The 14,354-nt window shown below is 34.1% G+C and overlaps 2 protein-coding genes across 2 annotated transcripts; both read right to left on the bottom strand.

Moving 5' to 3' along the window:
- Window positions 1-93: 93 nt before the first annotated feature.
- On the bottom strand, window positions 94-3,652 carry LOC144841572 (acireductone dioxygenase-like). The gene is made up of 4 exons (XM_078697987.1): window positions 3,487-3,652; window positions 2,595-2,714; window positions 1,442-1,621; window positions 94-1,115 (listed from the first exon to the last, which is right to left on the bottom strand). Exons 1-4 carry the CDS (start codon window positions 3,607-3,609, stop codon window positions 999-1,001), a joined length of 540 nt encoding a protein of 179 aa, XP_078554113.1. The 5' UTR covers window positions 3,610-3,652; the 3' UTR covers window positions 94-998.
- A 3,880-nt stretch (window positions 3,653-7,532) lies between these two features.
- LOC144841548 (scavenger receptor cysteine-rich domain-containing protein DMBT1-like) lies at window positions 7,533-13,856 on the bottom strand. The gene is made up of 9 exons (XM_078697941.1): window positions 13,788-13,856; window positions 12,801-12,900; window positions 11,812-12,126; window positions 11,150-11,452; window positions 10,465-10,785; window positions 10,046-10,348; window positions 9,547-9,861; window positions 8,813-9,127; window positions 7,533-8,695 (listed from the first exon to the last, which is right to left on the bottom strand). The coding sequence occupies exons 2-9, from the start codon at window positions 12,883-12,885 to the stop codon at window positions 8,364-8,366; spliced, it is 2,289 nt and encodes a 762-aa protein (XP_078554067.1). The 5' UTR covers window positions 12,886-12,900; window positions 13,788-13,856; the 3' UTR covers window positions 7,533-8,363.
- Window positions 13,857-14,354: the final 498 nt, after the last annotated feature.

The raw sequence follows: 14,354 nt of genomic DNA, 5'->3' as shown, positions 1-14,354 counted from the left end.
CAAGTAATTGGGAGAATTGTCTGTAATTTTATTTTATCACTTTCTGATGTACTGTACAAGTGCATATTACACATTCCAAAATTTAAATTTAAACAAAAATTCATCATAATATATTGTATATGCATTAAAACAAATACTTATATAGATAATAGTAATTTTTTTAAATTACATTTTTTGTAAATGCAATACTTGTCTCTGAGAAGAATTATACTATTGTTGATCTAAAGTTAGTTACACCTTCATTATAAAATATCTCAATGGTACAAACCATGTGACAAGGTGTTTTTGTAAAATTAGTTAACATTTCTGAAAAAAAACCATTTTCACTGGTCCTCTTACGAGAGACTGATCTACCTTCATTCTATTCTGATATTACTTCTATTTAATTTAATACTACTAAAACTGTATACGGTAATCATATTGATTGCTTTTTTAACTTAAATGTATCCCTTTTTTTTTTTTTTGGAAGTAGTACTTTGATAATCATCAGCTCAAATTCAACCTGTTACACCTGCATATTAGTGGATTCAATAAAAAAAGAATATATTTAAATACACTGTATTTTACTTCAGTTTGTGCCTTACATAAGGTATTTTGAAAATACCTTACTACTTAAAATATAATACCTTGCAGTGGTACTACAAATAAACCAAAAGCTTTGCTAAATCAAATTACGAAAAGTAATCTATTAATTGATTCTCAGAATACTAAAATTAGTAAATCCTTTAATCCAAACCATATTTCCTAAAACCACCAAGGACAAATTACAAATGTGCCAAGGATTACTCAGATTTAATGAAAAATACAGTATATGTACAAGTTAAATTTTAGTTTAAAATGAAAATAATTGATTGAACGGGTTAAAAATCTTTCAGTTGTTACAAGTTTGTGCCATATAACCCTACTAACCAATTGAATACAACTGTGGGAGCTGATGATATAATTAACCAGCAAATTAATTTCTAAGAAATCCCATAGTTCTTGTACCAATCTGTATATTACATTGTTGTCAGGCTTTGAAGATAGGTATCGCGGCATGGAAGGTCATCTGCAGGTCGGAAATGTGCTTTCCAGACAGGTTCACCAACAAACAATCGCATAGCTTGTATGTAATTCTGAAAAAGTTAATGACAAATGACAATTAATTGGAAAATTATTACTTTTTTGTTGAACCAAACATTGTTGTCAGTTAGTTATATTTGGAACCAGATGAATTTAATAACAATGTCTATGTAAACTGTAAGACAATAGTAAATTGCTGATGGAGGTCAGCTATAATAGTAGGTACTAACAATTACAAAATTCTTCTAGATTTTCTCTGCACTGGCCATGCAATCTACAATTTCCCATACACTGCATAGACCAAAATATAGATATTTAGATCAAATTTTATATTAGGGATAACATATGATTACAGGACAAACTAATTAATCCGAGATACCTTTGTATCCAAGGTGAAGCGATGGTATATTCCTGCAGGCAACACAATCAGGTCGTTTTTCTCCACAGCAATTCTCACCCAACGTTCATCCCGATCTCTAAAATCAAAGTAACCACTTCCATCCAGAACAAACCGAATCTCCTCATCCGTATGAAGATGTTCCTCGAAAAAAGATTTTATCTGTATACAAAATTTGTTTAAATGCTTTAGATTGTTGTTGTAATGTATTGACTTAAAAAACATGAGAAATGAAGATAAATAAATCCGAATCAGCAGTTTTCATCACTTGCATAGAAAAAAAATGAACAACAATAATGATTTCAATTATTAAAAGACAAAATGGTTAAGTTTATATATTCAGGTGTAGTATATTTTTTTAACTTTATTTTTGGTCACAGCAAAAAGTAACTATATTATGACTTATGTGACATTAAAATGACAATTTAAACAAAATGATATTTTTTAAAGAATAAGAAATTGATCTACATTAATTTTTACCTGGGCTAATTCAGCGAAACGTTGGATTATACAGTACACGTAAGTTCATATTTTGCACAAAAGGTTGAATTCATACATGATTAACCTTAGTCAATAACATTACAATTCCAAACAGAATTAGCAAACAAACAAAGCAAACAGTAGCAATCACTCTAACCATGGAGAAATACCTAACTTATTTCTCCATGCCCTAACCTATATGTGTAGGCCACATGTTCTATAAACATTCTATTGATAACATACTTTGGCCGCCGCAATAGGATTACAAAGCAATAAAAACAATCATACAGTTGAAAAGGGATCATGGATGGATGAAAATTGTGTTAAATTTAATTGTTTGAATTACATTCAAATGGAAGGGGAGGAAGGTTAATAATCCACCTATACTAGGAAGATTGGTTTTGTTGAAAGTTGTTAAAATTAAAGTACTGGTTTTTCTGATCTGATCTTTTTGTGGCCTGGAATAATAAAATTTAATGTTTTTTACCTACTAAAAAGACTACTACAGTTGTTATAAATTAATGTTAGTTTTAGACTAGGCCTACTGTTAGTTAGCAGCTCCTTCACAGGCCCCAGTTATGGAGGGCCCCACCAGGACCCTAGCCAGCGGCATACGTTACGGCCCCTGCATTATTCCACTGACTGTAATACCTACTTTTTCTTCATAATTGGGAAGTTTCTCTGGAGAAACAGTTATAAAATCTTCATAGGAATATCCTCTTTCTTTGCGTATTTTGTCAAGCAACCCTTCTTTTTTGTAATTGTCTGCATCTACCTATAAGTAAACATTTAAAAATGAATATAAATTGTTTAAGTTTAAAACGATTTGTCCCACCGATAGTGGGTCGAATCGTCCCACCAATAGTGGCCCGAATTGTCTCAGGGCCGAATCGTCCCATATTCAATAAACTCACACAAAACTACACAGTTTGTAAACACGACGCTGGTATTGGAAAAAAATAATTTAAATTTAAAGATTTGTCCCCCTGAAAAAATAATTTTTAAAACTTGTTGTTGCTGAATATGCCATTTTAATGTTGGATATAGTTATTCACTTTGACCAAAAACTGGATCAAAAAAATATATATATTTACCCGAAAAAAAATGTAATTTAAAGCAAAAAATATTTAAATTGTCTGTCAGAAAATGGGATTCTTTTGTCTTTTACAAGTGAAATAATTTTGTAGGTTTTTTTTCTACAGAATTGAATTGATTGAAGTGAATAACTAAAATTAATAATATATTATTATTAAAACTGCAAAATGGCCTATCTATAAAGTCTGATTTTATTAATCTTCATTTTTCATATTTTTTGGGGACAATACATTTTTAAATAGGCTACATGATTGTTGTTTGAAAACTTGATAAAAACCACAAAAAAAAACAGTATAACATAATATTAATAACAATCATTGGTTTGGTCCAACTAAAAATGGGCCGAATCGTCCCGGATTCCTATTACACAGTATATGATTCCCTAGTAGGCTAGCCTAGCCTAGAAAAGACAGTCAGGAGTGACTCACAACATATTATTCATGTGAACTTACCAGCCAATATTTTATACCATGTGAATCCAAATAGTCTAAATCCAACATTTGCACAGGCTCTAGATGGTGTTCAAGGCGTTGATCTTTTTCTTTATCATTATCCATAAACCAGGCTTTCACCATGTTGACGACTTTTAGTAGGTCTATTCATGGAGTAATCTATTAGGCCCAAAGTATCTTTGATAATAGGCCTAACTATACCACAAATAGGCCTACTCTCTCTCTAACACGTGACATAGTTTCATCATGTTGGATTTCCATAAACAACAATCGTATACTCTAGATAGAATTACGAACATGATATTTACGTAGTGCGTGATACAATTACGTAACGTAGGTATTACAATATTTCTAATGTATTGTACGTCTGTATTGTCGTAATATAAATCACGTAGCCATACGATGCGTCGAAGATACCACGTACGGTAGGAGGCCGGCTATATAGTACAACTTACTTCGCAAGTATAATTTGACCAATCAAAGCGATGAATTATCCGAGCGAGCTGTCGCTTGTCACTGCTACTACGTCCCACTAGCGACGCAACGCAAGGACGTAACGCAACGCAAGTGAATTGACCAATCACAAGCGATGGCTTATTTGCTTGTGATTGCTAACTGTCTATAACTTCGCTTGTCATTGGTTAAAACGCTTGCGTTTGCGTTTACGTCCTTGCGTTACGTTCTAGTGGGAACCAAGCTTAAAGCCTGGTTTCCTGTCGACGTAAGATTTGGAAATGCTAACGTTTGTTACGATTGTTGCGTTTGTTACGTCTCTTCCGTTAAGTTGAACAAAAATGAACGTCGTTTTGATCGTTCTGAACCGCAGGCTCACGAGCCGATAACGACCCTTACGTAAAGTTGACTTTTTTAACTTCAAGCGCTTACGGTCGTCTTATGATCGTTACGTAAAGTTGAAATTTTTTTCTTACGCTTCCGTGTTTGCTCGATCGATGGTTGCCCATGTCAGGCAATTGTTTTTCAGGTAGGCAGCCTAGGCTTAGAAAGGCATACATGCTGTGTGGCATATACTGTACATAGGCCTACTAGCTACATAAAACATGCCTAGGCCTAGGCCTACATCATAACCACTACTATTTTACTGTAATATAGGCAAGAGGCCTGTACTAAAAATGTCCTAGACCGTAGCCTTCTTGTAGGCCTAGCCTAGGCCTACTTTAGTAATACTAGGCCTAGGCCTAGGCTAGCCTACTACTAAAAGCCTTTATTTAGGCCTACCTACTATAGCCTAGGCCCCTAGTACTTAGTAATAGTAGGCCTCCTATACTAGCCTACTACTAGGTTAGGCCCTACAAGTACTAGGCCTAGGCCAATTAAGTGGACCACCATCTGTAGGCCTAGGCTAGCTTTGAAATTAGGCATAAATCTCTCATTTTTTTTAGTGTGACTTTATTTTATATGATAGGCCAAATTTAAAAAAAAAACATTTTAAAATTTTAATGTATTGGATCTACACACTCTACACAATAATTCCAACTTCTAAACTGCAACAAAAATGATCTACAGTGAAATTTCTCTTTTACATGCCCTTTGGTTGGAATGTGTTTAAAAACTAAATCTTTGTAACTAAAAATGTTATCTATACTGTACACATAACTATAACTAATAACAGTAGGTCAGCTGCTTAACAGGAAAATTCTATAAAATTAAAATTTGTAGTCATTAACTTAAGAAAAACAAGTGAAAAACACTTTAAATATGTTTAATTATTTTTCTTTGATTTAAAATAATTATTGAAAAGCTTCAACACACTAGTTTTAAAATGTTAAGTATTTTTACAGAGCAAATTTTAAACACAAAATGAGGCCTATAATGATTCCAAAGTAAATACTGCCCAGTACATAGGAAATATCACACTTATTTATTATTAACATTTTTACATGTGAACAGAAAGTCTGCTTCTAGTACCACTGAAAATTAAACAAAACATTGATATTAACATTGATAATGTATCAACATTAAAAGTGTATGTGTTGCATTTACAAATTGTTTTGCTTTATTAAATAGATATACAAGAATGACACCAGAAAGATTGAATCAACTTGTGTCCTTAATTCAGCCCCATCTGAAAGAGAGAAATTACAGTACAGTGTACCACAGTTTCAGAGTTTAAAAATATGTTTATAGTTTTAGTATTTCAACTTTTTAGATTTATTTAAAGGTTTAATTTCCTGTATCATATATATTGTGTGACACAGTGTATGCAAAGAAAGTTACTGTAGGGCCTATATCACTTAAGGTAATCAGTAAAAGTGTTTGTGTTTGCTTTTTTAAAATGTATTTAGTTAATAAGTAAGTAATTAGTATTTAGTTAAAGGTTTGATTTTCGGTATTGTATATTCTGTATGCCATGGTGTATGCATCTATTATTTTTGAGAATTTATATAAATGGCCTAATCCATAAAATAGTATTGTGCAGAATGTATTTGTAAATAAATTTATTTAACAAGTATTTACTGTATGCTTCTTATTATTAAGTGTGGAGGGATATTGAATGGAAATATTATTTAATAACTTTATTATTATTATTATTACTATTATTATTATTAATTGTTATTAAATATCTTACCTTCTGTATATTTAATATTACATCTACTGCATCAGAGTCTAATAGCATGCTTCTTATAACAACACAAACAACAAAAACATTGATTAGAAAAACTCAGATGGAGCAAATAGTGCCGGTTTAAATTGTTTAAAAACATCGAATCATTTCTCCTAATAAAAGAATAGTTAATGAACTTAATTACCGGAATGAGAATGTGTCAATAAAATAAAGAAAAGTGTGAATAGAAAGAACTTTAATATAATTGTACGTTTTTAATATAGGGCTAATTTTTATCCTTTTTTGGTAAAGAGGTGTTGTAAAAAAGCTGCTTTTATTAATGAAATTCGTATTTTCGTATCTATTAAAAATAGGCCTATCCTTTTCCATTGTATATCTTGCGCTTACGACTCTTACGCTTACGTAAAGTTGACTCCAAGTCAACTTTACGTAAGAATCGTTAATAACGCAACGCAAGTGATCGCAAGCAATAAAATCCCGGTTTCCTGTTAATTCGCGATAAATCGACGTATCAGACGGAGATTCGATACCCCGGTTTCCTGTCGATCGTCTATTTTTCTTGCGTTTACGTCGATTTCACCAAAATATTGTCGTAAGCGGTTTCCTGTCAAATGTTGGTTTCTTACGTAAAATCGACGTAACAATCGTAACTGACGTTAGAAAAACTGCCTCTTACGTCGACAGGAAACCAGCCTTAACGCAGCGATGTATCGACGCAAAGTGCCGTATTGCGTAATCAAAAGTGGGAACCGACGACGCAATAGTGCTCAAACATCGCCACGGGAAATCAAATCAGTTTGATTTCACGCAATCAACGCAAGTCAAAAGAACCATTTCACCATGGCGTCCAATCGGAAGGTAACTGGCAATAAATCATCATTAGAGAGGTTTCGCAATCTTACGAATACGATAACGAAAACGGATACGTCACGTCACGTCACGCACACGTATTCGTTTTTCGTAAGCCAGTAAAAATCTGTTTCGCATGGCAACGAAATATTGAGGGCAACGTCCAAAACGTGACTGCGGTAAATTTGAGCGAAGCGCAGGTACGTGTTGCTTGGCTGCCTAGGCCTAGCGTAACATCAAAGCGAGTGAGGACTTTAAAAACTGCTATTTATCAAATTTACCTGGCATTTTAGTAAATTACTTCAGCAAATTACTTTCAATAAATCTATAATTATATTATAATCATGAATCATTCCTGATTAAAATGCAAAATGTGAAAAATAGATCAAAAACTATACTCGTTTTGTAATTACGAATATGACTGGTGATATTCGTCAACACGAATACGCTTTACGAATATGAAATGGGGATCAGCTCAAAAGTTTCACAAATGTGTGACGTATCCGTTTTCGTTATCGTTTTCGTAAGGTTGCGAAACCTCCCTAATTAGCTAAGAAAGATGTAGGCCTACCGGTATAGATAGGCAGCGTATTTTTAAAAACGTAACCAATGTAAAGAAACTGTAAGCCTAAATCTAGAACAGAAAAGAAAACAACAAAATAGTAAATGAAAAAATAGAAGAAAAGGCAAAAATAAGAAAAACGGGGAAAAAAAAAAATATAGAAAATAATTAAAAGAAGAAAAGGAAGTATAGAAAGAGAATTGGAAAAGGGAAAAATAAAGAAAATGAAAGAGGAAAAAGAAAATAGAAGGGAAGAAAAAATATGAGATTAAAATTACTAGGATGAAAAATCAATAAGAGAAAGAAATTGTTTAAGAAACAATGGAAAGAGAATGAGAATAAAAAGAAGAAACTTGTTCCTCTACCAAATTATGCCTCCCATCAATACGAGTAAAATAACGAATGAATTTTCTTCATAAAACGGTCTTTTAATGTACAAACCATCATCCTGTTCCACCCGCTTTACCTTATAGTACCTTAGTGTGTCTTTTAATTAACTCTAACCTAAAGTGAAAGCTAGAGAAAATGTTTCTATTCTGGTTAGAAACTTCCATTCCAACAATTGATGTGCCAAACGCTAGATATCTGCATTAATTTTTTAACGATATATTTGTATCTTTTAAAGTATTATTATTGCCCGTTTTGTTTTACAATATACAATTTGCAAGAATATTATTAACACATTTTATCAATTTAGTAAAGCTTATGATTTATTATTACATAATTTATGTTAAAGTAAGAAATATTTCTGTTTAATTCTAAGCCAAGGACAAAAAAAATCATAAATTAAACTTAAGCCTACTTGACAAATTTAGAATTGATTGCGCGTTTGGATTTATTATCTTGAGTCTTGTTATTGAAAACATATTACTATATAAGGCCCTAACCAAATATAGTTTCTAAAACACTTCTAGAGCATCGGACGCCAGCGTCTTCAGAATGACCACAGTTGTGCTCTCCAATGTGATTTGACGGACACTGATGCAGACCAGTTTCTGTACCAACACATGAAACATCATCTAGCAAAATAGGACCAGATCCCTGTCCAAAGTGCGCACCAGAGAACGCTTCACTTGAGCCTGTGTACCCAAGAGAATTACAGACAACATCGGCGTCATCAGCTCCCCACGAATCATCGCAGACTGTACCCCACCTACCCTCGCTATATATCTCAACGCGGCCTTCTAATTCAGTGTCACCTCCAACAAGACGCACTACAAAATATACAAAATAATCATTAATTATTTAAAATTACAATATCAAACGTCAATTCAGGCCGCTAGATAACTTTATAAATGTTTTAGTGAATTAATACAAGAGTAATCAGTTACCTAAATAAAAGCATTCCACCCCAGCATCTTCAGAATGACCACAGTTTTCTATTCCAAAACCGGCGTGTGAACAATCTGTAATCGATGTTTCATAGCCATTGCACTCAACGTTGTCAAGATGTATAGGTCCTGTTCCTTCACCCCAAAAAGCTTTTGCTGTTACCCTTGCAGCACCTGAATAGCCAAGCTGTTTGCAAATTATTCTACCGTCTGCTATACCCCAGTCATCATCACAAACTGTTCCCCATACTCCATTGTAGAGTATCTCGACTCGTCCTTCGTTCGAGGTAGAACCACTCCGAAGCCTAACAGGCACTAAAGATTTTAAAAGGACAAATGAAATAATAGAGGCCCATTTTCACTAGGACGATAACGATCGACGATAAATATATTATAAGCATACATTTTTTTTACATACAACAAAAGAACTAGAACTAAATGACAACCATCTATGCTTCCTTTGATAAAAATGATATTTTCACACGTCCAATCAAATGACGATAAATAAATAAAAACAATAAACACCTCCCATAATGCTTATCCAAAAAGCCTGCTTGGTATTCACTACGGTAATCTTTGAAATCTGTAGGCTTTTCTAAGCGGACATCTCTAAATAAGTAGAACAATTTGTATGGATCGGATAAACCGCTATGAGAATGTTTTTCCCAACTAATAGTACTAGTCTATATGTCAAATTAGACGTTTATGTAAGTAAAGGAACGTTCTTCAGTTACCTAAATTAACGCATTCGACTCCAGCATCTTCAGAATGATCGCAGTTTTGTATTCCCACACCTGCATGTCGACAAGATGTAATCAACGTTTCATCTCCATTACACGCAATATCGTCAAGATGTATAGGTCCTGTTCCCTCGCCCCAGGAGGCCCCTGATGTTGTTCTTGCAGCATATAAATAGCCAAGCTGTTTGCAAATTACTGTACCGTCTGTAATATCCCAACTATCATCACAAACTGTTCCCCATACGCCATTGTAGAGTATCTCGACACGTCCTTCGTTCGAGGTAGAACCACCCCGAAGCCTAACAGTCACTAACAATTATACAAAAAAGAAATCTAATTACAGTTGGTACAATCTCGACGACTGAATAACTATTTATGTGTTATTTTAATTTGAACTGTCTTAGAAAAACATTTAAATTGGTAGATACAGTAGATAAAAATGGAAATAAATATTATATAAATAGTGCATCACCAATAATAACTTAATTCCTACCGGAGCATCGAACACTAGCATCATCAGAATGACTACAGTGTTGTTGACCTTTATGTCTTGACGGACACTGATGCAGACCGGTTTCTGTGCCAACACACGCAACATCATCCAGCAAAATAGCACCAGATCCCTGTCCAAAATGCGCACCAGAGAACGCTTCACTTGGGCCTGTGTACGACATTGAATTGCAGACAACGTCTGCATCTTTAACTCCCCACGAATTATCGCAAACAGTTCCCCAGTTACTCTGGTAAAATATCTCAACACGACCCTCAAATTCATTGGCACCTCCAACAAGACGCACTACAATTGTATTAAGAAACAATAAGATACATAAAACAAAAATGAATATTATAATCATGAGTCTTCGTTTTTGAAGTTGTATCACCTAACACAGCTAGTGAAATGATGACAGTTACCTGAATATTGGCATTCCACTCCGGCATCTTCAGAATGACCACAGTTTCCTATTCCAATACCGGCGTGTGAGCAGTCTGTAATTAATGTTTCATTACCGTTACACCTAACATCGTCAAGGTGTATAGGTCCTGTCCCTTGACCCCAGAAGGCCTCTGATGTTACCCTTGCAGCATCTGGATATCCAAGCTGTTTGCAAACTACCCTGCCATCTGCAATGTCCCAGTCATCGTCACAAACTGTTCCCCATACACCGTTGTGCAGTACCTCGACACGTCCTTCATTTGAGGTAGAGCCACTTCGAAGTCTAACACTAACAGGCTCTAAACAAGCAAGGGCCGTTTTTATATAAATTATATAATGTTTCAACTTATCTAACTGTAACTTGGCTATTACCATTTTCACATGGTCCTAGCTAGACGCAAACAAGCTTAATGGAGAGTATAAAGAAATGTTGTGGATGTTAAATTTGGTAACGTAAAATTGCATCAACAATCGTCTACATTGAAAACTTGACAGAAATTTGTCATAGCCATTCGGCAAACCTTTAACTTTTTATATTAAAAAATTCCCATTTTCACTCCACGCCAGCCGTCAACTAACTGCTGGATACGACTCAAAGGTTGTGATTAATGATAGGCGATTCACAGAAACAAGTAATTTGAATATACAAACATAAAACCTTACCTGAGCATCTCACGCCAGCGTCTTCAGAATGACCACAGTTGTGCTCTCCAATACGATTTGACAGACACTGATGCAGACCAGTTTCTGTACCAACACATGCAACATCATCTAGCAAAATAGGACCAGATCCCTGTCCAAAGTGCGCAACAGAGAACGCTTCACTTGAGCCTGTGTATCCTAGAGAATTACAGACAACATCGGCGTCTTCAACTCTCCACGAATCGTCACAGACTGTTCCCCAGCTGTCCTGATAAAATATCTCAACACGACCCTCTAATGCAGTAAAACCTCCAGTAAGACGAACTACGAAAATTAAACAATACACAACTAAGATTTTTCAACGCGTCATCCAATATATATTAACAGCGCCTATTAAGTATAGGGCCGCACTACAAAGTAACGTTTGTAGTACAGATGTAAAGTATTCAAAGTATTTACTTATACTTATTATTGCTAGATGATCAAATCATTTCTCTACTTCCCTTCGTCGAATTACCTGGTTTACAAGAAGGCTATAATAAGCTATAAGCTATTTTTATTACTAATACAATTTCATTCTGTATTATCTCGTTTGTGTCTTATGTATTATAACTTTTTCCAAAAGTATAGGTGTGGTCTATCAAATTAAAGGGATGATGGGTGACTAATGATAAATCAGTTACCTAAATTAACGCATTCGACTCCGGCATCTTCAGAATGACGACAGTTTTCTATTCCAAAACCAGCGTGTGAGCAATGTGTAATCGACGTTTCATCCCCATTGCAGTGTACATCGTCAAGATGTATAGGTCCTGTTCCTTCACCCCAAAATGCATTCGTTCTTACCCTTACCGCGCCTGGATATCCAAGCTGTTTGCAAATTACTCTACCGTCTGATATACCCCAGTCATCATCACAAACTGTTCCCCATACGCCGTTGTTCAGTATTTCGACACGTCCTTCGTTCGGGGTAGAACCACCCTGAAGCCTAACAGGCACTAATAAACAAAAAGTAAAACAGTTAACATGGGTAATCTGTATATCTACGTAATATGTTGCAGGGTTTTGAAGAGCCTATTTCTGCTGGGAAAAACCCGGATTTTAAACGAATTTTAAATACGTTAGCGACGTGTCTGACACGGGTAATGTGTCACCTTTTCTGATTTTTTCTACAGCGCCATGAGCAATGAATGTTGGAATGGCGCTATATAAATCGAACGATTGATTGATTGATTGATTGATTAATGGAACTACTGTACAAATTAAAGCATGCTGTCTCAATCGTAAAACCGGTTTTTAAAATGATTTCCGTTTAGCTGCAACATAAATTCAGAAGGTGACTACTCTCTGTAGATAATAAGTTTGGCAGCATCCGCCTTCCATACAAGACTTAAAGTTATATAAAACTGCTCGATTATTAATATTGTTTAATGTAGGCTACACCAGTGTTACACACTGTGCAATTGTATCCTAATCTTTACTAATTCTTAATAATTATTCACTATCTAATGTTTATTATATCTAATCCAGCTAACGTAAATAGTTAAAAAGTTTAGTAATTTTAATGCGGCGGAGAGCCTGCCTACCTTTTCTTGATTCATCAGACTCTTTAGGGATTTCTTAAATAAACAATAAATAAGTTTATTTCGAATGTTTAAAAATTAATTCTTACCAAATGTCCTTTTGAATATATCCCATTCGGGATTTTGTATTGCCGCAGCGGCATTCAAAAATAGCACACACAAGAACAGCCTCATAATTCGCTAACAAATCTGTAGTGGTTTGAGTGGATCAAGATACACAATCTAAATTACAGTAACGGTCGATATCAAAATATTGAATACTAGCAAATACTAGTACAATTCTGGTCAATTTGATAGCCTACTTACCCAGCCCAAGCAACATTCCTACCCCATCCCAAACACCACAAAACTTCCAACCCATTCCCGGGGTGAATAAAATACTTTTGAACGTTCGTAGTACAAATCTAGTCAATTTGCTTTTTAGGTCATTTTTTTTTCTATCCAATTTTTGGTAAAAGTAAATAACTATTATGTAACATTGAAATTGCATATTAAAAAAAAAAGTTAGACAATTTTTTCAGGGGGACAATACATCATTAAATAAATGAATTATCAACATTCGACGAATAATTCAATTCCATTTCTTTTATTTCGGAAAAAAATCATCCATATCAAGAAACAGAAAAAGAAAAAAAAAACCAAATTCGCAAATAATAAACAGTTATCATTTGTTTACTGAATACCACATCTACTTTTTCAAATTTAACTTTTTCTCAATCAAATCCACCGCATTCATCTTAAATGAAAAGTCTTAAGGATGCAACAAAAAGACGATTTTTGCCGCAGAGCTGTAAAAAAGATATTCACCTCAGGGCGATTTCCCGTTGGTCCAGTGTGGTATTCAACAATATTGTTTTATTAAATAAAAAAGTAGTTATCGTTGACAACTATGCGTTGGACCACGTGAATCAAATTAATAAAAGAGTCTGTTATAAATGAGTTGATTGCAAAAAAAAAAGTATATAATTAATCAATCAATTAAATCTATAACAGCGGTTAATATAATAGTAATATAAAACTAAAGCAAATATAGAAAGTTAATAGTTGAAATTATTATAAAAAAAAGAGTGTTTTACCGTCTAAGTCGTGTTACCATACACTCGGATGATGCTGCGAAGTTGAAAGAAAACTGCAAAATGAAAATGCTTGTATTTAGTTCCTCGTTCTCTTATTCAAATTATTCGAGATAACAATCATTAACTATTGTTTACAAATAGAAAATAAAACCAAAAACTAAATACTGTTCATAATCCTTTCAACTTTCAACGTGACATCCGATTATTGCATGATACGGGAAATCATTGGAATTGCTTTTGTGTTGTAACCATTGTATTACGATCATAAATACATTCACAAACAGGCCTATAATGGAAACCATTCCTATTTGACTGCCCTAGATAACAAAACAACTTTCTATTTCGATGTCGCTGTGTTGCTGCAGTGATGTGTGACGTAATGATGAAAGATGATGGACGTTGTTTCTGATTGGTCAGAAGTTAATAAGACGAATGATTTTTTTGTCCTGATTTTACGTCCCCTGTAGATTAATTCGACGAAACATAATTGATACTGATAATAAGTTATATAACCCTAACCCTAACGGTCCATGCCAATCTTTCATCAATTGTATTATGAATACAATA

This window comes from Antedon bifida, chromosome 4, assembly GCF_963402885.1.
Source record: "Antedon bifida chromosome 4, ecAntBifi1.1, whole genome shotgun sequence".
In the NCBI taxonomy this organism is placed as follows: Eukaryota; Metazoa; Echinodermata; class Crinoidea; order Comatulida; family Antedonidae; genus Antedon; species Antedon bifida.
Note: the sequence above shows the minus strand (reverse complement) of the source record. Positions and strands in the feature narration are given on the sequence as shown.

Coding starts and splice junctions, on each gene's coding strand:
- LOC144841572 (XM_078697987.1), bottom strand. CDS start 3,609: ATGGTGAAAGCCTGGTTTATGGATAATGATAAAGAAAAAGATCAACGC. Junction 2,715..3,486: donor ATGGTATAAAATATTGGCTG/GTAAGTTCACAT, acceptor GTTTACTTATAG/GTAGATGCAGACAATTACAA. Junction 1,622..2,594: donor TTCCCAATTATGAAGAAAAA/GTAGGTATTACA, acceptor TTTTGTATACAG/ATAAAATCTTTTTTCGAGGA.
- LOC144841548 (XM_078697941.1), bottom strand. CDS start 12,885: ATGAGGCTGTTCTTGTGTGTGCTATTTTTGAATGCCGCTGCGGCAATA. Junction 10,786..11,149: donor CGCTGGCGTGAGATGCTCAG/GTAAGGTTTTAT, acceptor TTGCTTGTTTAG/AGCCTGTTAGTGTTAGACTT. Junction 10,349..10,464: donor AGTGGAATGCCAATATTCAG/GTAACTGTCATC, acceptor ATACAATTGTAG/TGCGTCTTGTTGGAGGTGCC.